The 26,291-nt window shown below is 42.0% G+C and overlaps 2 protein-coding genes across 5 annotated transcripts in view; one reads left to right on the forward strand and one right to left on the reverse strand.

The window, feature by feature from the left end:
- The window catches only part of RPGR (retinitis pigmentosa GTPase regulator), a 61,447-nt gene extending 38,231 nt beyond the window's left edge, over positions 1 to 23,216 (reverse strand). For all 3 annotated transcript variants that reach the window (XM_084788994.1, XM_084788992.1, XM_084788993.1), the window contains exons 1-8: positions 22,838 to 23,216; positions 16,785 to 16,910; positions 15,984 to 16,076; positions 14,438 to 14,500; positions 11,225 to 11,383; positions 8,240 to 8,389; positions 4,834 to 4,992; positions 840 to 995 (exon numbers count right to left, since the gene is read on the reverse strand). In XM_084788994.1, the coding sequence (XP_084645120.1) occupies positions 840 to 995; positions 4,834 to 4,992; positions 8,240 to 8,389; positions 11,225 to 11,383; positions 14,438 to 14,500; positions 15,984 to 16,076; positions 16,785 to 16,910; positions 22,838 to 22,979 (1,048 nt within the window). In that variant the 5' untranslated portion in view covers positions 22,980 to 23,216. The remainder of the gene's footprint in view (positions 1 to 839; positions 996 to 4,833; positions 4,993 to 8,239; positions 8,390 to 11,224; positions 11,384 to 14,437; positions 14,501 to 15,983; positions 16,077 to 16,784; positions 16,911 to 22,837) is intronic.
- Positions 1 to 26,291, forward strand: part of OTC (ornithine transcarbamylase) — a 120,203-nt gene that overhangs the window by 1,351 nt on the left and 92,561 nt on the right. The window contains exon 1 of one of the 2 annotated variants that reach the window (XM_084788996.1): positions 22,796 to 22,934. The exons of the other annotated variant lie outside the window; for it this stretch is intronic. The gene's annotated coding sequence lies outside the window, so the exon portion shown is untranslated. Of the gene's footprint in view, positions 1 to 22,795; positions 22,935 to 26,291 lie in introns of those variants that run through there. 2 annotated transcript variants of the gene reach the window in all.

Genomic DNA, 26,291 nt, shown 5'->3' on the forward strand with positions numbered 1-26,291 from the left:
CAGAAGACAATAAAGAAGGAGATATATGTATTTTCTCACTGGATTTTGTCCTTTTTTCTATAACAATTTTGCAAAAGGAAGGAAAGAGTCAGTCCTGAAATGCCCCCTGGTGGTCATTCCAGCCACCCCCTCTCTTCCACCCCCCCACAACCACCTCTCTCTCCTACTTTGCAAAGGGAAGGAGTCAGTCCTGAAACAAACCCTGGTAGTCAAAGCATGCCCACAAAAAAGTCACTGAGCATGACTGCAGTCCTATACTGAGTAGAAAGACAAATACGTTTTTCTTGTATGATTTTTCTCTCTGGCTTGAGGAAAGTCTTGGAAGCATTAAGAGACTTCAAACAAACACAATTTCTTTCTTTCTTTCTTTCTTTCTTTTTCAAGACAGGGTTTCTCTGTGTAGCCTTGGCTGTCCTGGACTCACTTTGTAGACGAGGCTGGCCTCGAACTCACAGAGATCTGCCTGCCTTGCCACCATCACCCAGCACAAATACAATTTCAAAAAGATTTTATGGTCTTATTCTTGATCAAAGGTCTAATTTGGTTCTAAATGTGGATAGTTTTTGTTTTGGGTGCTAGGAACTGAGCTCAAGGCCGCATAAAGCTAAGAACGTGTACTACCACTAGGCTATACCGTGCACTCCCATTTATTATAATCTAAATTATACCTTAATTTATTTTTAAACTAATTTATAACTTTATATTTAGAAGATCAAACACCTAATTCCATTTTCTCAGGCATAAATTCCATAAGAAGTTAGACATATGCATTCCATATATCATTTTACAATAAAGTATATCCAATTCTAGATATAAAAATGAGAAAAATGATCTCATACCCGTCATCAAAGCTGTATGGTTTTCTCCACAGGAAATATGACTTATATTATGGTCCTTAACACGTTCAATGACTTTGGGTTCTGATGTTTCGAAAAGAAAAGTGCCAAGGCCCAGTTGACCAAATTGTCCCAGCCCAAAGGCATACACACATCTCTCTGAGAGGAAATGAACACATACATGAAAACAGTTACAAGATAGTATATCATATTTGAAATAATTGACATTTAAACTTGTATAATGGATAGTAACCGCTTGCAGAAGAACTGATCATAAAAATACTGATATGAGTGTAGTTTCTTTAAGGAGTTTTTATCTCTATATTTCAAGCATTCCTATTAGAGAGAAAAATGCAAACAATGTGTCAACAGGTATGTGTTCATCAGCAGCCCTCATTCTCAGAAGAGCTAATTAGATATTTTTCTGAAAAATAATTCTTCAAAACTGAATGTTTAAAAATTTATCTGAAGAGAATCTGTATAGGATTTAATAGCTAGGGTTTTACCATCAGGTGATCTGAGGAACTCGCCCTCTGGCTGCAGCTAGCAATGAGAAGGTTTGCTGCTGACCTCACAGAGAAATTCCTTTGTTCCTTTCTATGGGACTCACATAAAAGAACTGTCATCAGCATGGTTCTCAGTATACTAACCAGTGAAATCCTTTCCACAGTAAAGTTGTCATCAGTCACATGTCCTAGTTTGTACATCTCTAGACGACAATGAGTTCAAATGTACAGAATCACTGAAGGACTTTTGGTGTCACCTGAAAAATGTACTATAGAGAAAGTCTTTCCCCTCCTGTATTATAAATTTTGCTTATGAATACATCCAGCATATCTACTGTAATCTTTAATTCTTTTTCAAATTATTTTCTGAAATTGTATGTATGCATGTTTGTGTGTGTGTATGTATGTGTGTGTGTGTGCGCACACGCGTGTGTGCGTGGAGCATGTCTGTTTGTGTCCTCACATACTGTTCTACAGTTAGAACCTATGACCTTGTGCATGCCAGGCAAAGTGCTTTACCTCCAGCTCACAAATCATGCTTGATAAAATTTTATTAAACTACTTTTAAAAATAAGAGAATATCTTTGTAGGAAAAATGTTTTTTAATTGTGACAGTGAAAGGAAATAGTTTAATACCAGTTGAGAGATGATATGGTAATTATAAATACGTGTCAGGTAGTTCTCTGAATTATACATCTTGTAACACACCTAATGAGTATAGTAACTTCTTTTTTGATTATGCTTAAAAGACAAAATCAGATCCAGATCATATTTTTATTGCTTTGTTTGCTTATTTAGTTATTTGTTTCTTTGAAACAGGGTCTCTCTGTGTAGCCCTGGCTGTCCTGGACTTGCTTTGTAGACCAGGCTGGCCTTGAACTCACACAGATCTGCCTGCCTCTGCCTCCCAAGTACTGGGATTAAAGGCATGTGCCCACCACTGCCTGGCTATGCATCATCTCTTAATTAGTAGATTATGTAACATATTGCCTGCTCTCTGTTTTTCTTCAATCACAACATTTTCTCCTGTATTTCCCCATTCAGCCTTGCCTGCCACATTCAGACAGAAAATGCCTATTAAATATTGTCTAGAGGATGTCTAATTTGGGGTTGTCACGGATTAAACAGTGACTAGAGTTCCTGATTTCCATTTTTATATCTACGTGTATGTCTGCTGGAGTGTACACAGGTGCACCATATGCATGTAGGTGTCTTCAGGGGCCTGGAACTGGAGCTACAAGCAGTTATGAGACACCTACTGGATGCTGGGAACTGAAGCCAGGTCCTCTGTTAGAACAACAAGTGCTCCTAACCACTGAGCCATCTTGCCAGTCCTTATTAGTTTTTTTTAGTTAAAAATCCATTATGAAAATGTACTACCTAAATATATTACTACTATACTATTTATGGAAATTAAATCGGATCCTTAACAAACTTGGAGACAACTCTTTGGTTTTTGTATTACAAAATAATGAGTACATTTCAACATAATGACTAGAAACCAAGAAAACATGGCATAACACACCAAATAAGAAAGTCACAATCCAAAATGAAATTATTTCAAAGATTTTAAATTTCTTCTTGAATCTACAGTCAAAAACTTTACTACTTTTTAATGAATTATTATAACAGAACATAAAGATCACAGAGAACTACTTAAAGTTCACATATTATAAACATACAACATTTCAACGTCAGAAATAGCATGATGGCAGCTTCTTCAAATGCAAGTATTTTAGTAAAACTATTATTAATTTGCGAGGAATATGAAATATACATAGTGAAAATAGTTTGCTGCCATTAAACATTCCGTGGCTGGGAAAAAGTAGATTATGCTAGCAGAATGATTCACAAAGACTCCATTTTTCCCACTTAAAAAAGTCCTCCGTGAATGGGCAACCAATGACTGGTCGAGTTTGAGACCCACCCCATGGAACAGAGTTCACCCTTGACACTGCTAATGACACTCCGCTATGCTTGCAGACAGGAGCCTAGCATAACTGTCCTCTGAGAGGCTCCACCCAGCAGCTGATGGAAACAGATGCAGAGCCCCACAGCCAAACGTTAGGCAGAGCTTCTGGAATCCTGTGGTAGAGGGGGAGGAAGGATTGTAGGCGCCAGAGGGGTCAAGGGGCGCCATGAGAAAATCTACAGAATCAACTAACCTGGGCCCATAGGTGCAAACAGAGACTGAACCACCATGCATGGGAGTAACCTAGGCCCTCTGCATATATGTAAGAGTTGTTCATCTGGGTCTTCATGTAGGACTCCTAACAGTGGGAACAGGGGCTGTCTCTGACTCTGTTGCCTGCATCTGGATCCCTTTCCCCTTACTGGGCTGCCTTGTCTAGTCACAATAAAAGATGCACCTAGTCCTACTGCAACTTGATGTTCCAAGGCTGGTTGATATCCATGGGAGGCCTCCCCTTTTCTGAGGAGAAAGAGAGAAGGGGAGAAGGGGGGACTAGAAGGAGACGAGGGAGGGGAAGCTGCAGTCAGGATATAAAGCAAATAACTTAATTTTTAAAAAGTCTTCCCTGAGTCAGAAATAGCTGTTAAGTACATAAATGAAAGGCAGGGATCATAACAAAAAGACATGCAAGGCCTGCTTTTGTTTGGGGTGTACAGGAGTCCAACTTATTGAGACGAAGAATGGTGGTTTCCAGTAGCTGAGGGGAAGGAAAGAGGATGCCCTGAACAGCAGACATCTATGTTATGTAAGAAAGGCTTCAGAGACACAGCAGTACATGGATATGTAATGATCCCAAATTAAATACTTGAAAATCTCTTTAGAAGATCTAGGTTCTCTGCATGCATTGTCCTTGGTTGGTACACCCCCTGTTCAGCTGTAGCCAATGCACAGCTCCCATTCTCCACGCCACAGTCGGGGTGGGGAGTGGGGACTGCCTCTGATATCAACTCTGGTGCGCCCCTGATATGATCACTGCCCCTTGGTGGGGAGGCTGGTGGGCACACAGAGGAAGGGGATACAGGCTATCCTGATGAGACCTGATAGGCTGTGGTCAGACGGTGGGGGAGGAGCCTACCCCCTTCAGAGGTGTAGGGGAGCTGAATCGGGCAGAAGAGGAAGGGAGGGTGGGAACGGGAAGATACCAGCAAGGAATAACAATCAGGATGTAAGGTGAATAAATTATAAATTAAAAAATGGAAAACATCTCTTTAGAAGCTATAGCTCATGAGAAATGTTCTTCTTTTTAGACTATGTTATTATTTATATGTTGTATGTGAAGGTGCCCACTGAGGCCAGAAGAGGGTATTGGAGCTGGAATTACACAGCCATTTGTGAGCTTCCCAACTGAGCTGCTTGAATCCAAACTCAGGTCCTCATGATAGAAGAGCAAGTGCTCTTAACCACTGAGCCATCATCCCTCCAGCCCCGAGTATTCTTATCCTGCTACAAAGAAAGGATCACGAAGATGCCATGAGCCACTACTGAATTCAGGGAGTAGTGCAGCACACTCCACACGTACCTGTGAGGACCACAGTGTGTCCTCCACCACAGGCTACTTGAATCACCTTCTCAGAAATCCCCAACACACGCTGTGGTGATCTGTGATTGATGAGTAGCTGATTGGAAAGGCCCAATTTTCCATTCTCAGGTTCTCCAAATGTGTACAGTTCCCCGTCCACTGTTGGAGGAAAAGCAGAATGGTTAATGGGGACATAAATATGAACAGAATACTGGTCCTTTGCACATGTCCTCATAGTCCATAAAAACCCAGCCAGTTATTAAGTGAATCTGATTGTTAGTAAGATAATAACAAGGCTGGATTTTTTTTTTATCTCTCAGTCATTTTAACTAGTACCCCTCATAAAGAATTCATTATTATAAAAAAATAGAAAATCATGTTAGAGCCAGGCATGGTGGCACATACCTTTAATCTCAGCACTTGGGAGGCAGAGGCAGGTGGATCATTGTGAGTTCGAGGCCAGCCTGGTCTACAAAGTGAGTCCAGGACAGCCAAGGATACACAGAGAAACCCTGTCTTGAAAAACCAAAAAAAAAAAAAAAAAAAAAAAAAAAAAAAAAAAAAGGAAGGAAGAAAGAAAATCATGTTAGTTTTTACAGAAAACATAGCAAAGACTCTTACATATTCCATACACCTTTGTGGCATACATGCATGTGCATGTGTGGTGGTAGTGGTACTGGGAATTAACTCTAGGGCCTCAAACACATTAGTCAAGAGCTTGACCATGAAGCTCAAGCCCCAGTGCTCTTTGTATATTTCAGATTTGGAGAGTGAGTTTCACTAGGTTGCCTAGGCAGGCCTTACACTTGGAATTGTTCTGTCTTAGCCTCCCGAGTAGCTAGAATTATAGGCCTTTGCTGCCAGGAACAGATTGTTTGCCCTTTTTTTAATTTTTAAAAATTATTTTATTTATATATATATACATTTATATTATTACACATACATTCAATAGATTACCTATGGCAAGAAGAACCATGACACAATCAGGAATTATGTAAATGTGACATTCTTAGTGTTTTGGCTATTTGTATTTGACAGCCTTGAAGAAGACATCTTTCCTACCTTGGTGCGTCTAAATTTCTGAATGTAAATCAATCTCCATCACATATTGTCATTATCAACTTAGAAGTCTCTGGGGGATTTGAAGACCAGGTAGCTTAGTTTTACAATGAAGCTTAATTGTTTGCCCTTTTCAATGACATGGTCTCTAGAAAGTTTGATTACATATGAGATACCTAAGTAGAATCTCGGCAGATAATATTGTATCAGCTATATAGCATTACCAACTCTTTCCACCTTGTACACACTCCCCCTACTCTTCTCTGCATTAGTCCTCACACTAGGACTGTGAGCTTCTTGAAAGCAAAGACTGTGTCTGTAACCCTGCAACTCACTTGCTGAGTCCACTAGCAATCACTGTTGCTGAGAACTGAAGAACAAGGCCCACATCATGGGCTTGCTATTTCATACAAAGAAACATAACAGTGAGGAGAGAAGGACCTAGGACATATAAGCAAGCCTAGTCATCAGGAGTTTCTGTTACATCTTCCTCTTGCTTGTGTGTGTATGTTGGGAAACTATGTGCTCATAGAAAGCACTCAGGTCTCTAAAGTGCCAGGATCATTTGGGTTTGGAATCTGGTTCTGTAACTCAGATGCAGCATGGCCTTGGGTCTAGCTGCCATATGAAAACACAGAAGCACAACTCTGTGACAAAGTTGTTGGGAGAGTAAACAAAATATTTTTCTAGTTCAAAATGCCTTATAGATGGATAAACAGTATACATTTTAGAGCTATAAACTCCTAAAAGATAAGCACTTATCAACTTAATTTTTTATAAAAACACTCTAAAATGTTTACTATTTTTATTCTTTTCACAATTGCATGCCTGTATGACCCTCTCTCATAACGCTCCCCTCAAGCCCATTTGCCCACCTCCACCCCTGCACACATTTCTTTTGTTTGGTTATCCGCTAATTGTGGATTTTTTTTTCTGGTTTCTGTTTTCTTTTTTTGAGACAGGGTTTCTCTGTGTAGCCTTGGCTGTCCTGGACTCACTTTGTAGATCAGGCTGGCCTCGAACTCACAAAGATCCACTTGCCTCTGCCTCCCGAGTGCTAATTGTGGATTCTTGCATAAGCACTGGTAGAGGATTATTTACTGGAGCACTGGCAACCTACAAGTGGCTACTCTGATGAAAATAACTGACTTCCCCTCTCACTGTCACCAGCCAAGGAAAGGGGCCTCATAAGCACCCTAAATCCATGATGGGTTCCCAATCTTGTGCAGGCCTTGTGTGGGTAAGCAGAGCACTGTGAAATCATGCGTGCAGCAGCCACGTCATGTCCAGAAGATAATGTTTCAAAGACTCTCCCCATCTTCCAGCTCTTACCTTTTTTTAAAAATAAGATTTATTTATTTATGACATATACAGTGTTCTGCCTGCATGTACCCCTGCAAGCCAGAAGAGGGCACCAGATCTCATTATAGATGGCTGTGAGCCACCATGTGGTTGCTGGGAATTGAACTCAGGACCTCTGGAAGGGCAGTCAGTGCTCTTAACCTCTGAGCCATCTCTTCAGGCCCCAGCTCTTACCTTTTCCTCCTGATTTCTAGGATGTTCCCTAAGCTGTCAGGGAGCGGGGTATAGACAGGTGTTCTGTTCAGGGCTGAGCACTTAGCAATCACTCTTTGCCTAGTTGTGAGCCTCAGACCTGACTGTTATTCTAAGAGAATCCACTGAACTGTTTCATCTGAGCATCTGATTATTAAGAAACCATCACTTAGAAGGAAAGCCACGATCATCCTTCCACTGTTGCTAGTATAGCTGTGAATGTAGATGTCGACACAGTCATAGACTTGAACAATTCAATACTTGCAAGCAGAATAAGACTACTACTCGGCTCTGGAAGGAGGAAAGCACAGACGCTCACAAAAGCCTTACCAAAAGAGGAAGACCTCATCCTTCTCTGTCTAATCTTTATTCTGTTTCTCACGAAAATACTCTCTGGCTCACTTATTTGAAACAATAAAAGAAATGACTGGGACAAGAAGAATAGAGCAGGTCAAAGAGGTCAACGTACAGAAGTGGACCCATGGGAAAACGGCTCATGAGTCTTGTTTTTAATGCCATATAAAGCATGAATGTTTGAGAACCAAGATTGAGAAAGGGTTTCTAAAATAGCAGTTTAACTTTTATGACCGACCTCATATTCACTTCCTAAAAAGTTGGTATGTCAGAGAAAATTTGAAATTATAAACTATCAATATAGAAGTGAAGAAATGGTTTGAATTAAAGCATACATTATTTCAGGAGTTGAACAACCATGTGAACTGTAAACAATTGCAATGGCCGTGATAACTGAAAAATGAGAGACAATGTAATGAATCAAAAATGTTCGTCTTACTTGTTACAAAGGCTGAATGGTAATATCCACAAGAAATCCATGAAATCGGCTTCCCGACGTTCACTTCGTGGGGGACACACACATTATTTTTATTTTTTAAACCAATCTGCCCTTCAGAATTGTCACCCCACATAAAAAGTTTTCCATCCTCTATAAAGAAAGCACAAGGGGAGAAAAGCCTTTAAAGGGCTAGCCAGTCTCTCCAGCTATGACATTTCCTATGTCCTATTAGTTGTCTTCTGGATTATACTTTCTTAGTCTTATTTTATAAGAACTGTAGATATCCCGCTCAAATTAAGGCACCAGCCAAGGACAATACGGGCGGTAAACTTTAAACCCCTACCCAGATCTAGCCAATGGTCAGAACAGTCTCCACACTTGAGTGGAGAGTGGGATATGACTTTCTCACGTACTCTGGTGCCTCACATTTAACCATGTCCCCTGGAGGAGGAGACCTGGTGGCACTCAGAGGAAGGACAGCAGGCTACCAAGAAGAGACTTGATACCCTATGAGCATATACAGGGGGAGGAAATCCCCCTCAGGAACAATCATAGGGGAGGGGAATAAGGACAAAATGAGAGGGAGGGAAGAATGGGAGGATACAAGGGATGGGATAACCACTGAGATGTAATATGAATAAATTAATAAAAAAAATTTTAAAAAAGAACTGTAGATATTTATGGAATGCAACATGGCATTTCTAAATGCACATATATTATATACATATGTATCCATACACATATATACATAGCATTTTAAGCATTTATGCGTTCCTTGGGTTGAGAACACTCAAAATCCTCTGTCAGCCACTTTGAAATGAGCAATACAGGGCTGGAGAAATGGCTCAGAGGTTAAGAGCACTGACTGCTCTTCCAGGGTCCTTAGTTCAATTCCCAGCAACCACATGGTGGCTCACAGCCATCTATAATGAGATTGGGTGCCCTCTTCTGGCCTGCAGGTATACAAGTAGGCAGAACATTGTATACATAATAATAAATAAATCTTAAAAAAGAAAGAAAGAAGGAGAGAAAGAAAGAAAGGAAGGAAGGAAGGAAGGAAGGAAGGAAGGAAGGAAGGAAGGAACAATATAGTCAAGTGCAGCAGCTCATGCCTCTAATACCAGAGCTCAGGGGGCTGTGGCAAGGGGACTGCTGTGAATTTAAAGCCAAACTTAGCTAAGTAATACATACCAGGCCAGACCCTTTCAAACAAAGAAAAAAAGAGAAAAAAGTAACCTCTTTTTAAACTCTAACAGTAGTGAAAATGCTTATGTCATAAAAGTACCAAGATAGTCACCCCAGCTTGTGACCTGGAGTTCAGTTTCTATAGTCCCATGCTCTACTGGATAAAGAACAGAGAATGGGTTGATGCTGCATCACTTTAGTTACGCCCATATCTTTTTTGTTTTTGTTTTTTTTTTTTTTTCGAAACAGGGTTTCTCTGTGTAGCCTTGGCTGTCCTGGACTCACTCTGTAGTCCAGGCTGGCCTCGAACTCATAGCGATCCAGCTGCCTCTATCTTTATCTCAATGGTAAACACAGGATGTCATTCCCTATAATTGCTTTGTGTCCTTTTAATGTCTCTGCACAGAAACAATTCTCTCCCTCCAGGTAGTCTGCTGCCACCAAACTGAGAGACAGCAGAAAGCTCCTACATGTCTCCAGGTCAAAAGAGCAAGTTCCCAAATTAAAAACCTTGCTCTTGAGACACCATGGAAATGTTTCAAAAGAGTAAGAAAAAAAAAAAACCAAAACACACAATGAATCTCACCACTGTTTTTTATTCTTGTATTATTGCCTCTACCTTTAGAGAATGAGGTCTATTAGCATATAACATCTTAAAAACTTATTAACCTAGCATCCTTTCTGATAAGCTTTCAGTGTTGGGAACAGTTAAGGTAAATAGAGGAGAAGTACTCTAGGGATTATCAATACTTGATTACTTCTGATTTTTGGAACAGCATCTTATTATGTAACACAGGCTAGCCACAGACTCGGGACCATCATGCCCCTGACCTTGACATTAAAGAGTAACAGTGCAACAACACCCAGCAACTTCACTTAGTGAGTTAAACAGTTGATCTTCGAGATCTTCAATAGTAAGCCAAAATTAAAACTGGAAATAAAAACTGAAGAAGTGACACTGAATAGGAAACTACAGAGTTGATAAAGAAAATAGAACTCTGGTTTCCCAGTGGCCAAAGCAACACCAGATGTGTAGAGAAGCCCCTGCTGAGAAGAAAGCTGCAAGCCACCAGTTTCATGAGGTCATATGGAGTGTAACTGATATCCCAAATCTCTCTCTCTCCCTCTCCCCCTCTCCCTCAATGCCCCCCCCTTTAAATCTTCTGGTCCCAGTCTTTTACCTACTAGGATTATGTGCGTGCACTATGTGTTCAACTGTTGTATTACATTAATTTATTGTGTATACAGTGTTCTACATGCATGTAACTCCTGCAGGCCAGAACAGGGCGCCAGTTATGGACAGTTGTGAGCCACCATGTGGTTGCTGGGAACTGAACTCTGGACCTTTGGAAGAGCAGCCAGTGCTCTTCCCCTCGAAGCCATCTCTCCAGCCCCCATGGCTCTGACTTTTAAAGAAACGTTCTCATTCTAATTTTGAGAAGGAGAACAGAGGTTGCGTAATGACCATTATAACCCACATGTTAACAACACACAACCGAACTGAGTTCTGCCCATATTTCTAGCAGCAAGTTCAGTTAAAGCCTCAAGTATACCTTTCATAACATGCAATGAAGATAACATGTAAGAATATCTAAAAGAACAGCTAGCTAAGAGCTGAGAACTTACGTATAAATCTCCTTCTGTATATGTATCCATCTTGCTCAAAATATGCTTTATAGATCTAAATTTATAGTTTTCAAGTTTCCCGAAGATGCTGATACTGTCACGCATCTATGAGTTGGTATAGCCAATTTAAGAGAAAATAACTGTCCAGACAGAGCACAAATAAGTCATACTCACCAGTCAGGGCAGCTGATGTATTAGCACCAGCAGAGAGCTGTTTAATGCTATCTTTAGATGTAAAGAAGCCAATTTGCTGAAAAGTGTCTCTGTCATCAGTGTCACCAAGTCCTAACTGTCCTTCATTATTTCCTCCAGCTGCATACACAATGCCTTTATCTGTAAACATAAAAGAAATTTTAATTAACAGGCTGTAGTCACTCTGCTTCTGAGAAATGCTAGTAAATAACAGACATCTCCTGTATTGTCAGTGAAAAAAGTAGGAGCAAAGGTAAGAGGTGTAGAAGAACTAAGGCCGAGAGGACAGCTGGGAGACACAAGTCATTAGAGAGAAGAGGGAGCAGGAAAGAGGAGTAAAGACAGTGTTGCTAACTCTTTGGCAGCGTGTGGTAGAAATATTACAGTTTCCTTGACCAAGTGTCTTCATCCATGTGTTATAAATCAGCTCTTGGACAACTAATAAATGGGACCTCATGAAACAGAAAAGCTTCTGTAAGGCAAAGGACACTGTCAACAGAACAAAACAACACCCTACAGACTGGAAAAAGATCATCACCAACCCTATATCTGACAAAGGACTAATATCCAAAATATATAAAAAGCTCAGGAAATGAAACACCACCAAACCAAATAACCAATTACAAAATTGGGCTCAGAATTAAACAGAGAATTCTCAACAGAGGAATCTCTAATGGCTGAGATGTACTTAAAGAAATGTTCAACATCCTTAGTCATCAGGGAAATGCAAATCAAAATGACTCTGAGATTCCATCTTACACCCATCAGAATGGCTAAGATAAAAAACTCAAGTGACAGCACGTGCTGGTGAGGATGTGGAGAAAGGGAACACTCCTCCATTGCTGGTGGGAGTGCAAACTTATACAACTACTTTGGAAATCAATCTGGCGCTTTCTCAGAAAACTGAGACTATCACTCCTGGACATACATCCAAAAGACATTCCACTATACAACAAGGGCATTTGCCCAACTATGTTCATAGCAGCCTTATTTGTGATATTCAGAATCTGGAAACAACCTACATGTCCTTCAATCAAATAACAGATAAAGAAACCGTGGTGCATTTACACAATGGAATACTACTAGCTATTAAAAACAAGGAAATCTTGAAATTTGCAGGCCAATGGATGGAAGTAGAAGTGAAAATACTGAATGAGGTAACTCTGACCCAGAAAGACAAACATGGCATATAATCACTTATAAGTGGATATTAGCCATGAAATGAATACAGGATAACTAACCATGCTACAATCCACAGACCTGAAGAAGTCACATAGCTAGGAGGGCCCAAGGGAGGATGCTTGAATCTCACTCAGAAGGGGAAATAGAATACACATCTGAAGTAGATGGAGGGGGAACTGGGTGGGAAAGGGGGTGGGAAGGGTAACTGGGGTGGGCATCAGGTGTGGGGAGACCATGGGTGGGTGTGGGGGTGGGAGGAGGACCAAAATGAGAGAACGGCAATCGGTGTGGGGGTATCTCTGGGACAGGGGAGGCTCCTGGGAGTCTATGAGGGTAACCCTAGCTGAGATTCCTAGCAGTGGGGGGTGTATGGAGCCTGACGTTGCCACCTCCTGTAGCCAGGTGGGACTTCCAGTGGAGGGAGGGAAACACCAACCTATCCAGAACACGGATCCAAAATTTGTCCTGCCTAAAAGAAGTATAAGGTTAAAGATGGAGGAGAGACTGAGGGAATGGCGAACCAATGACTACCCACCTGATGAAAGAGAGCTAACTCCTGACGCTAGTAATGATCCTCTGCTATGCTTGCAGACAAGAGCCTAGCAGAGCTGTCCTCTGAGAGCCTCCACCCAGCAGCTGACGGAAACAGATGTAGAGGCCCACAGGCAAAAACAATGGGCTGAGATCAGGGAGTCTTGTGGAAGAGTGGGAAGACAGACTAAGGGAGCTGGAGGAGTCAAGAGCACCACAAGATGACCTACAGAGTCAACTAACCTGGGCCCATGGGGGTTCACAGAGACTGAACCACCAACTAAAGAGCATGCGTGGGATGGACCTAGACCTCCTACACATATGTAGCTGATGTGCAGCTTGTTTTTCATATGGGTTCCCTAAGAACAGGAGTAACATCTGTCTCTGACTCTCTTGCCTGCCTTTTGATCCCTGTCCCCTAGCTGGGCTGCCTCGTCTGGCCTCAATGGGAGAGGGTGCATTTAGTTCTGCTGTGACCTGATGTGCCAGGGTGGGTTGGTACCCATGGGAGGTCTCCCTTACTCTGAGGGAAGGAGAGGGAAGGTGAGTGAGGGTAGGACTGGAAGGAGAGGAGATAGAGAGCTGCAATCAGGTCATAAAATGATTAAATAAACAAATTATTGGAGAAAAAAGCAATCAGCTGTTGGGGTTACAGCTGAGTATGAGAGAACCTGAAAATAAAACTCATCTATGGATATCTGTGTTGGTATACTTCTCAACACTATCACTCTTCATTAAACTTGCTCTCACTTTTGTCAATACTACATTGCCATAATTATTGTAGCTTTATGATAGGGACTGAAATCAGAATACTGCTAGCCCCAAATCCTTTTCTTTTTGAAAATAGTTTTGACTATTGTGTCTCTCCTTTGATTTTCTATACAAAGTTAAGAATCACTTTATCATCTTGTGGGTGCACTATACTGCCTTAGACTTTAATTGAAATGGAGAGAGCAGGCTACCAAAAAGAGACTTGATACCCTATGAGCATATACAGGGGGAGGAGGTCCCCCTCAGTCACAGTCATAGGGGAGGGGAATAAGGGGAAAATGGGAGGGAGGGAAGAATGGGAGGATACAAGGGATGGGATAACCATTGAGATGTAATATAAGTAAATTAATAAAGGAGAAAAAAATAAAGAACCAAAGTGCAAAAAAAAAAAAGAAAGAAAGAAAGAAAGAAATGGAGATCATCCCTATCTTTCCTATAGCTTCCTTCCACTCAACCTCTGTGGCAAAGGAGGAAGAGCAAGAAACAGGAGGAAGCAAGCCCAGGTTTTCTCTGAAGGGAGAAAATGCTACCCCTTGATCTTTAGCTATTCAGCATTAAAGGCAAATGAATATACTAAACACTTACATCATTAAAACTCTACTCTAATTAGTACCAGAGTATCGTGCCCATTAATACAAAGCCACAAACACTGCTGAAGTGAGCGCTCACTTCTCAAGTCTGGACAGAAGCTGCACGGGATGAATACTGTACCTGTTGAAACTAAGGTGTGGTTCCTTCCGCAGGCAGCAAGTTTCACCTTCTCAGGCTTAAGAGCTAGACATGAACATATGACAATTACAATAATTTATGGGTGTGAAGATGATACATAATCCATGTCAGATGATAAGTAACTGGTAGAACTGAGATTTTTTATTTTAATTTTATTAATTTATTCAGATTATAACTCAATTGTTATCCACTGAGATTTCTTTATGTATAGTACTACAAGGGTGGAACCCAGGGCTTTGAGCAGGCTAAGCATGCACTCTGAAATTTAACTATACCTGTGACCCCAGAAATGAAATTTAAAGCCTAGCATATAGGATTCCAAATCCATGTTCTTAACTACTAATCCAGAGGTTTATCCACAGTTCACTGTACATCATAAAAACCAATGGTGTGTGGCAAACACTGACTTGTTGGGTCAAAGGCAAAGGCATATATATATATATATATATATATATATATATGTGTGTGTGTGTGTGTGTGTGTGTGTGTGTGTGTGTGTGTGTGTGTAAGTAACTAACACATCATGATCCAGTACCTTCTAGTGTGTTGCTTCTCATCAATTAATCTATGGCCTAAATGCCATCACCTAAGCCCTAAGATTATCAATCATAGGCACACACCTGGGTTGAAGTTGTTCATCTACAATTTTTAAACATTTACAAATATTTCCTAACTGATTGACAAAGCGTCTGCACAGCTGGCTAAGAGTATCTGCTTTCTTGAATCTGTAGTAATATTCTAGTAGGTATTTGTGAGGCCATGGTCACTGGGAATACCATGTGTTTAGTGGTATGTGCCCAGTTAAAGCATTTCTAACTGTAACATTAATGCCTATAAATACCATGGTCATGACAAAGTCCCACCAAGATTTGAAGCTGAAATTTGAATTTGGGCCCCGAAGACAGAGAACACTGTATGACCATACCCCCAGGGTTCCCCATCCCCTATAATGTTCATAGGCTATATCCAGAAGTGTCCGTATAACAGCAAGAAAGTTTTCTAGTGGTGTTTTACATGCTCGAGACAATACTATTGTCAAATACTTTGCTCTGTATTTATGATATTCATCAACCACTAGTCTTGTTCATTTCATTTCATTACTCTGCACTGGAGAATAAAGTCTATTTTAATAACCAATGGCTCTATATAAAAGTGTGCTGAGATGGAACTCAAAATGATAACATATTATAATGCCTTATATATAAAATAACAGTAATGTTAAAGCCACTTTACAAACAAGCAATATACAAACAAAGAAGCCAGGGTCAGTGCTAAAAGCTCATTACTTCTGTTCCCCTTGGGTTTCAAGTCAACATGATCTTTTTTACTTTACCATAAAAGTGTTTCTGAGTTTCACATGAAGAACAAGAGTAGGTGCTAATAATGTTCAAGTATCTTACAAAAAATACATTAAAGACATTTTATTTATGATACTAAAAGAATGAGTACTAAGGTTAATTAATGTAATCTGGAAAATATTTTCAAAGAATATAAATATATACAATAAAAAAAAGAAAAGGCCCCAAACCTTTGATACATGTTGGTTTGTTGATAGGTGACTTTGAACCTAATCCTAACTGGCCCCAGTTGTTACTGCCAAACATGTAAAGTTTATTATTTCCTAGTGGGAGGGAAAAAGAAATAACAGATTAAAGCAATCCTCACATAGACAACAAGAGGTAAATGAATCATAAGGAAAAAAAAGATACACTTTAAAAATATCAAAGAATAAAAAACAGGAATTGGTTATCTTGTCTATGTATGGGCACAGTCCATTCAGTGTAGAGGTTTTAAGATTATATGTTAACAGTTCTTTATTGTACTGAAATAGATTCCAAGAAAGGTTGCTCATGTAGAAATATCATTATCATTTAAGTATACTAAAGTTAATGGTGAAAATACTCTTTTTAATCAACTTGTAAAGGATTTTCTGACAAGTACAAAACCACTTTCTATACACTTTCAATATGTTGAACACATGATAAAGCCTGTTCTCTATATATACAATAACAGTAACATTTAAGTAATTTATTTTAAGTAAAATTATGGTCAAATGCAATGCTATATCATCACTCCCTTTGTGGTCCTTGGATTTCAAATGAATGATATTTTTTAGATATAAAACAAATGTATTATACGCAGTAAAAATATCAGACTTTAAAAATCTATCTTTCTGTGTGCAGGTTACCTTGTCCTATGTATTAAGTGATTCCATTAAGTGTAAAAAGTTCCTAACATTGGGCAGAAAAAACTTTTATTAAATACAAACCCTAATAATATTTACATTTCTCTAAGAATTACTGTCTTTATTTAGGACTGTAATACTAACCTGTAACAATAGCAGTATGTTCATCTCCACATGAAAGACATATAGGTATGTCATTTTTAAACCAGAATTTGCTAGGGATATTTTCAGCAAACTTGGTTTTTCCAAATGTAAACACAGCACCTGTATCTGCAAATGTAAAACAGTTTTCATGTCACAACTTAAAGCACGATATCTGTTATTAAAACACATTTCAATTACATATATATATATATATATAAGCCTGTTTTCCCATGACAGCTTTGACTCTGCCTGCACACCATTTAAGCCTTCATTCTTTCACCTTAATTCAGTCCCAACCCTTGAACTTCATTGTAGTTTCATGTGTGACATCTGCTCATTTGAATACGTGCTATTCATTTAGTGATGAAGAAAATATATACAATGCCAGAGAGAGACAGACAGACAGACAGACAGAAAGAGACACAGAGAGACAGACAGACAGAGACACACATACAGATTGACAGAGACAGAGAGACACACACAGAGAGACACAGAAAGAGACAGACACAGAGAGACACAGAGAGATACACAGAGAGAGACAGAGACACAGAGAGAGACAGAGAGTGAGACAGAGACAGAGACAGAGAGAGACAAAGAGAAAGAGAGAGATTGACAGAGACAGAAAGACACAAAGAGACAGAGACAGAGAGAGACACAGAGAGATACACACAGAGGGAGAGAGACAGAGAGTGAGAGAGAGACAGACAGAGAGACACACAGAGAGAGACAGAGACAGACAGACAGACAGACAGAGACAGAAAGACAGAGAGAGACAGACACAGAGAGACACAGAGAGAGTGAGACAGAGAGAAAGACAGAGAGAGACACAGAGAGACAGAGAGAAAGAGAGAGATTGACAGAGACAGAAAGACACAGAGAGACAGAGACAGAGAGACACAGAGAGATACACATAGAGGGAGAGAGACAGAGAGTGAGAGAGAGAGACAGAGAGAGACAAACAGACAGACAGACAGAGAAACAGACAGAGACAGAGAGAGACAGACAGACAGAGACACAGAAAGACAGACAGAGAGAAAGACACACACACAAACACAGAGACACAGAGAGAGACAGACACAGAGAGACAGACAGAGACACACACACAGAGAACAGAGAGACAGTGAGAGAGACAGACACAGAGAGACACAGAGAGAGAGAGAGAGAGAGACAGAGACAGAGACAGAGACAGAGAGTGAGACAGAGAGAGACACAGAGACAGAGAGAGACACAGAGACAGAGAGAGACACAGAGAGATTGACAGAGACAGAAAGACACGAAAGAGAGACAGAGACAGAGAGACAGAGAGAGAGAGAGAGACAACACAGAGAGACAGAGAGACACAGAGAGATACACAGAGACAGAGAGAGAGACAGGGAGAAAGAGAGAGACAAAAAGGCAAAGAGAGACAGAGAAACAGAGAGTGAGACAGACGCAGAGACACAGAGATACACACAGAGAGAGACAGAGAGACAGAGTGAGACAGACAGACAGACAAAGAAAGACAGAGAGAGACACAGAGAGACAGACAGACAGACACAGACACACAGAGAGAGAGAGAGAGAGAGAGAGAGAGAGAGAGAGAGAGAGAGAGAGAGAACAGAGAGAGAGTGGGAGAGACAGAGAGAGGCAGACAGAGAAACAGAAAGATATACACACACAGAGAGACAGACAGAGAGAGACAGAGAGGGTCAGAGAGACACAGAGAGATACAGAGAGAGAGAGAAAGAGACAGACAGACAGAGGCAGAGAGAGACAGACACAGACACACAGACACACACACACACAGAGGGAGACAAAGAGTGAGAGACAAAGACAGACAGAGAGATAGAGAGAGAGACACACACACACAGAGACAGACAGACAGAGAGAAACAGAGAGACAGAGAGACAGACACACACACACACACACACACACACACACACACACACACAGAGAGAGAACAGAGAGAAAGAGAGAGTGAGAAAGACAGAAAGAGACAAACACAGACAGACAGAGAGAGACAGAGAGGGACAGAGACAGACAGACAGACAGAGACACAGAGAGATACACAGAGAAAGACAGAGACAGAAAGAGACACAGACAGACAGACACAGAGAGAGAGACAGAAACAGAGAGACACACAGAAAGACAGAGATACACACAGAGAGAGACAGAGACAGAGAGACAGAGAATGAGAGAGATACGAAGAAAGAGAGAGGGACAGAGGGACAGAAGAGAGACAGACACACAGAGATAGACAGAGAGAGATTGACAGACACAGAGGCAGAGAGAGACAGAGAAAAACAGAGAGAGGTAGACACAGAGAGAGACAGAGAGAGGGACAGAGAGAGACACATAGAGAGAGAGACAGAGAGGGAAAGAGAGACAGACAGAGACAGAGGCAAAGAGAGACAGAGAAACACAGAAAGAGACAGACACAGAGACACAGAGACACAGAGATACACACAGAGAGAGACAGAGAGTGAGAGGTAGACAGACAGGGAGACAGAGAGAGCAACACACACAGAGACAGAGAGAAAAAGAGAGAGAGACAGAGATACAGAGAGAGAGGGACAGAGAGAGAGAGAGAGAGAGAGAGAGAGAGAGAGAGACAGAGGCAAAGAGAGACAGAGAAACACAAAAAGAGACAGACACAGAGAAACACAGAAAGAGACAGACACAGAGATACAGAGATACACACAGAGAGAGACAGAGAGACAGAGAATGAGAGAGAGACAGACAGAGAGATAGAGAGAGACACACATACAGAGGCAGACAGACAGACAGACAGACACAGAGAGATAGAGAGAAAACAAAGAGACAGAGAAAGACAGACAGAGACAGACAGACAGAGACACAGAGAGGGACAGAGAGAAAGAGAGAGACACACACAGAGACAGAGAGAAAAAGAGAGAGACAGAGAGAGACGGAGAATCACAGAGACACAGAGATACACACAGAGAGAGAAAGAGACAGAGAGAGAGGGACAGAGAGACAAAGTGACACAGAGAGAGAGAGAGAGAAAGAGAGAGACAGACAGAGACAGAGGCAAAGAAAGACAGAGAAACAGAGAGACAGAGAATGAGAGAGACAGAAACACATACAGAGAGAGAGAGAGACAGACAGACAGACAGACACAGAGAGATACAAAGAGAGAGAGACAGAGACAGAAAGAGACACACACAGAGACAGAGAGAGAGAAAGGGATGGAGGGACAGAGAGAGAGACACAGAGAGAGAGAGATTGACAGAGACAGAGGCAGAGAGACAGACAGACAGACAGAGACACAGACATACACACACAGAGAGAGAGACAGAGGCAGAGAGTGAGAGAGACAGACAGAAACAGAGAGAGAGAGAGAGACAGAGAGTGAGACAGAGAGACATACAGAGAGACAGAGACACATGAACAAATAGAGAGACAGAGACAGAGACACAGAGAGACAGACAGAGACACACACAGAGAGACAGACAGAGAGAGCCAGACAGAAAGCGAGAGACAGAGACAAACAGACACGGAGACCGACAGACAAACAGAGAGACAGAGAGTGAGAGAGACAGACAGACAGTGACAGAGAGACAGACAGAGAGACAGATACACAGAGAGAGAGAGACAGAGAGTGAGTGACAGAGACACACACAGAGTGAGAGAACAGAGAGACAGAGAGAGTGAGAGAGACAGACAAAGAGAGAGACACACAGAGACAGAGAGAAAGACAGAGAGATAGAGACACACACAGACAGAAAGACAGACAGAGACAGAGAGACAGAAAGACAGAGAGACATAGACACACAGAGAGAGAGAACAGAGAGACAGAGACAGTGAGAGAGACAGACAGAGAGAAACAGATACAGAGAGACAGAGAGAGACAGACAGACAGAGACACAGAGAGACAGAAGGACACAGAGAGAGAGAGATTGACAGAGACAGAGAGACACACAGAGAGACAGACAGAAATACACACACAGAGAGACAGAGAGAGTGAGAAAGACAGAGACACAGAGATAGAGAGACAGAGAGAGACACACAGAGAGAGAGATTGACAGAGACAGAGGCAGAGAGACAGAGAGACACACGCAGACAGACAAACAGAGAAACAGAGAGACAGAGAGTGAGAGACAGAGAGACAGAGACACAGACAGATACACAGAGAGACAGAGAGAGGGGGAGAGACAGACAGAGAGACAGAGACACAGAGACACACAGAGAGAGAACAGAGAGACAGAGAGAGTGAGAGAGACAGAGAGAGACATACAGACACAGAGAGACAGAGAGAAAGAAAGACAGACAGAGAGATACACAGAGGGAGAGACAGAGGAGGAGAGGGAGAGATAGAGAGAGATTCACAGAGACAGAGGCAGAGAGAGACAGAGACACAGAGAGAGACAGACACAGAGAGAGACAGACACAGAGAGAGACAGACACAGAGAGACACAGAGATACACACAGAGACAGAGAGACACAGAGAGAGAGAAAGAGAAAGAGAGGCCGACAGACAGAGAGTGAGAGAGACAGAGACACAGAGAGACAGAGAGAGACAGAAAGACAGACAGATACAGACACAGAGAGAGACAGACAGAGACAGAGAGTGAGAGAGACAGACACAGAGAGACAGAGACAGACAGAAACACAGAGAGATACAGAGAGAGACAGACAGACAGAGACGGAAAGACAGAAAGAGACACAGAGAGACAGACAGACACACACACAGATTGACAGAGACAGAGAGTCAGAGAGAGAATGAGAGAGACAGAGATTGACAGAGACAGAGAGAGAAAGACACACAGAGACAGACAGAGACAGACAGACAGAAACACAGAGGGGGGGAGGGAGAGAGAGAGGGGGGGGCAGAGAGAGAGGGGGGGGCAGAGAGAGGGGGGGCAGAGAGGGGGGAGAGAGGAAGAGAGAGAGAGAGAGAGAGAGAGAGAGAGAGAGAGAGAGAGAGAGAGAGAGAGAGAGAGAGAGAGAGAGAGAGAGAGAGAGAGAGAGAGAGAAGACCCTCAAATAGAACTTTGGATCAGATCCAGCTTCTGGGAATTTTCCAGAGAAAGCTTAAGTGCACTAAGCCACTTGAAAACTACTATAAGGTAAAATAGTTCTACTCAGCAGTTGAGCCATGTGAGGCCAGGGCCTAGAAATGATTCAAGACATCCCTACAAGGGATTATTTAACTGTTTTATTCTGGCTCCCCAGAAAGCCTCTTCAGACACTCTCGCGACCCAAAAACCACGGTTTGGCGGCCCTGTTCTATCTTTGACATCTAATGGCAAGAGTATTATCACTTTTCTTTATTTTGTTGTACCCTAACTAATGAATAGACTCCAAGAACTGTAGAATCAAATCCCTCTTGCGCCAAAAGCTTGGCAGAAAGTGCAATACATATTTAAATGCATAATTGTGCTCTAACATAGTGGTTATTTTTCAAAGTGCCAGTCGTGACCCACTAGAGGGTATGTGAAAATCAATTCAGCAGATTATGACCACCGTTTTAACAGAGTAACAGGTCTGCCTTCTAAAGGGTTAAAACAAATGTTGGCTCAGGAACTGTCTACCTGAGCTACCCAGTACGGAAGCCTTACTGGGTCATAATTTTAACATACGTCAAACTAGCACACAAGGACAGTTTTTTTTAAGTTAATTCCCTTAATAGTCTCCTTCTCCCTTCGTCTTCTTCGTTGCTTCTATTCCTTTTAACCTTTCACCTCGTGTTGCACTCGTTACCGAATTCAGTACCTAACTAGGTCCAGAGGACATACCGTATGCTCAAGTGTTAAGTAGAGACCATGGAAAGCTTAGGGAGAGAATAATGGCGGCCACAGCCTCCAGGAAAAGTCAGGAGAGGCTTACTAGAAACACACAGGTGCCCTCTTCCCCTAGGTCCCTGTCCCTGTCCCTTTCTCTCGATCCCGACAAAGCCTATTCGCAAACGCAAGGCTAAGGCTGCAGTTTCGGCGTCCCGGTTCAGTTTGCGGCCCTGTACCCCGACAGGGCCGGCCCGGAGGCGGGGCCTGGCCTCCTGCCCGCCCGCGGACCCTCCCTCCAGGCCAGCCGCCGCCACCGAGGGCGCCACTCACCCGGCACCAGCAGCTCAGCCTCCGCCATGCCGAAGATTGTGCAGTGAATCCGTGCGGGCCTCGGAAAGACAGCAGGGGCCACTCGATTGGGCCTAAGGTACTGCCTTAGCCCCTGGGGCCCCCATCGCGACCCTCTTGGCATCTAACACTTAGGCACTCCCGGAAGTCAACAAACAGACGCTAGGGGCAACGGAGGCGGAGCGTTGAGGAGTGGGGCGGGGTTAAAGGCGGTTGAGAGGAAGGACGCGGAAGCAGTGTCAGTGCTGCGCAAGCGCATGTGCGGTGGTCAAGGCGGTATGTGGCCGCACGCCCTCTAGTGGTCGTGATTGGAAGAGCGGCCAAGCCGCACACTGCGGATGTTGGGAGCTCATTTACTTCTGAGGAGATACTGGCCCTGCAGGGCCTACAGGGGATAGTGTCAACAACATGTGCCTCACATAGTTTGTGACACACACACAAACGTCAACACACAACATTGACAACACAATAACAGTGAAAATCTGTAGCAGAGCTAGGCACTAAGCATTTTACATCCCAAACATCATTTTTATTTCCAGAAACAAAAGAAATATACTAGATGGACACATTAGATCCTTATTGAGTAAACGAATGCTATTATAATTGTGTAAGTTGGGTAACGTCACTCCTATTTGCAGATATGCCGATTATAAATGGGAAGAGAAGCCCAGTTCAGGCTGTCCAGCCTGAGGTGTAAACAGTCTGTCGTTGCCTCCTAGAGAAGGAGAAGGCTAAAATATATAAAAATTTCCTCTGTAAAATTATATTTTTATAGATAAACCTTGGTTTCCCATCTATTAAAGTTGACCACAATAAAATAAATGGGCAATAAATGTTCCTCAATAGAAGAATGGATAAAGAAACTGTGGTACATTTACACTATGGAATACTACTCAGCTATTAAAAACAGGGAATTCCCAAAATTTGTGGACAAATGGATTGAACTAGAAATGATCATAATGAGTGAGTTAACCCAAAGCAGAAAGACTCAAATGATATTTATTCACTTATATCTGGACACTAGCCCAAGGGGCATGTCCCATGAAAGTCTTCACTTGCCAGGAAAGTGGGTCAGAGGGGAGGACTTCCTATTGGGACTCTAGGTGAGAGAAGCATGGAAGAATGGGGAAATAGAAGGATCCAGAGAGTCCTAGAAACCTACAAGAAGAACATTATGACGGGCAGGTCTGGGCCCAGGGGTCCTGCTCCAACTATGGCACCAACCAAGGACAATACAGGCCATAAACTTCGAACCCCTACCCAGATCTAGCCAATGGACAGGACATTCTCCACAGCTGAGTGGAGAGTGGGGTCTGACTTTCACATGTACTCTGGTGCCTCATATTTGACCATGCCCCCTGGATGGGGAGGCCTGGTGGCACTCAGAGGAAGGATAGCAGGCTACCAAGAAGAGACTTGATACCCTATGAGCATACACAGGGGGAGGAGGTATCCCTCAGTCACAGTCATAGGGGAGGGGAGTAAGGGGAAAAATGGGAGGGAGGGAGGAATGGGAGGATACAAGGGATGGGATAACAATTGAGATGTAATATGAATAAAATATATTTTAAAAAATAAATAAATAGGCAAAAAACAAAATCAAAACAAAACAAAAAACCCCAACGTTTCCAGGATGAGTAAATGTATATGCATGTGGTAGTTAGGTCTCAAACACAACTGTATTTAAGGCTCCCTGAATACTTTTGCCTACACTTCTTCAGGGCATTTTTTATTATAATCATGAGAAGGAATCAAATCTAATCATTTGTTTGCAAACTAAAATTGGGGAAGAAGTACTAATAACAACCCGAAAAAGGAGCACCGTTGTGGAACAGGGAATTAAGAAAGAAAAAAACTTGTCTAAAGAAAACACAGTAAGTGTAATAACTGAAGAAAAAGATACAGAAAGGAATTAGCGAAATCTGGACATAGCCAATTGTACATAGAGACTCATAAAGAGCTTGGTTCTTTCCGGGACCTCAATGAAGCTGGTTCAAGGGGAGATGGCAGAATTTGGAGCAGGTTGCAGAATTTGAAGTGCTATCCTAAAGACCCTGGGAAATCTTGGAGGAGCTTTAAGCACTGCAGGGATAGGCAAGGACCACTTATGCAGGTTCTTGAAGTCATTCTGCCTTTCCTGGCTGCTTTCCTGACAGGAAGTTTGAGAGGTGAGAGGGAATCAAATGGCTCTCACAGATATTTAGGTACCAAAGTGTTCAGGCTGCCTGAAGTCCTGTGTTTTGGCACACGGGCAATGGTGTCTGGTTGTCAATTCCTAGAAAATGCTGGGTGATTAAATAACTTACACCAGCAGAAAGGGAAAAAAGGTAGCTTACCTCATTTTAAGTAGGACTTGATACTCGTGTTTAAAGGCTCATACTAAGCATGATGAGAAAAATAAGGATAAAGACATACACATAGATACACACATATACACACATATACTCTAGGGCAGCCACACACACACATGTAGTAGAATGGTGCTTTCCATCATTCATTATTTCAGAAACACCAAATAGAATAGACTACAAAAAGAAAGACTTCCCATCACTTAATAATCAAAGCACAAAACATACAGAACAAAGAAAAATATTAAAAGCGGCAAGGGAAAAGGGCCAAATAACATTTAATGGCAAAACTATCATAATTACACCCCACTTTTCAGCAGAGACCATAAAAGCCCGAAGGGCCTGGACAGAGGTCCTCCAGACTCTAAGAGCCCACAAGTGCTAGGCCAGACTACTTTACCCAGCGAAACTATCAATAACCGTTGACGGAGAAAACAAAATATTCCATGACAAAACCAAATTCAAACAGTACTTATTCACAAATCTGACTTTGCAGAAGTTACTAGAAGGAAAACTCCACCCCAAAGGGACAAGCCACAACCAAAACTACGCAGGAAATAGATAACTACACCATCGCAGAAACTTTTCCAGAGATACCAGACAACGAATTTCAACCATACATCGTAGTGTCCTGAGTAAAGTAGCACTTAGTACTGTTAGTGGTTAGTAACAAGACAAAGTTAGCTATGGGCACTGTTACTGGTCTGCAGAACTGAGGCCATCTGTACCACAATGGAAACAGTACAAAAGTTTCATTTTGATTTCTACTGCATGCCTAGCATGGCTTGGTGGCGTCGCTTGGTCATAGAGATGCCTGAGCTACTGATGGAGCTGTAACTATGTTTTAGCTGCATTACAAGCCTGACCTCTTGGGTTACCACTTGCAGCTAGAAGCTCAGTGTTAGATCAGAAGAGACCTATTTTTCCCATTTTAAGTGTACATCAAGGGGATAGGAAAATAAAGGAGAGCTGCTAGCCCTTCAATAAGTGATAAGGGCCTCTTCCACAATCGCTTCTGTGATATTGCTTGTACGGTGGTTTGTACTATTCTATGGGCTCACGAAACTGAATGTGGAGGGTCACAAAAT

The sequence above is a fragment of the Acomys minous genome, assembly GCF_964271855.1.
Source record: "Acomys minous genome assembly, chromosome: 7".
NCBI lineage: Eukaryota > Metazoa > Chordata > Mammalia > Rodentia > Muridae > Acomys > Acomys minous.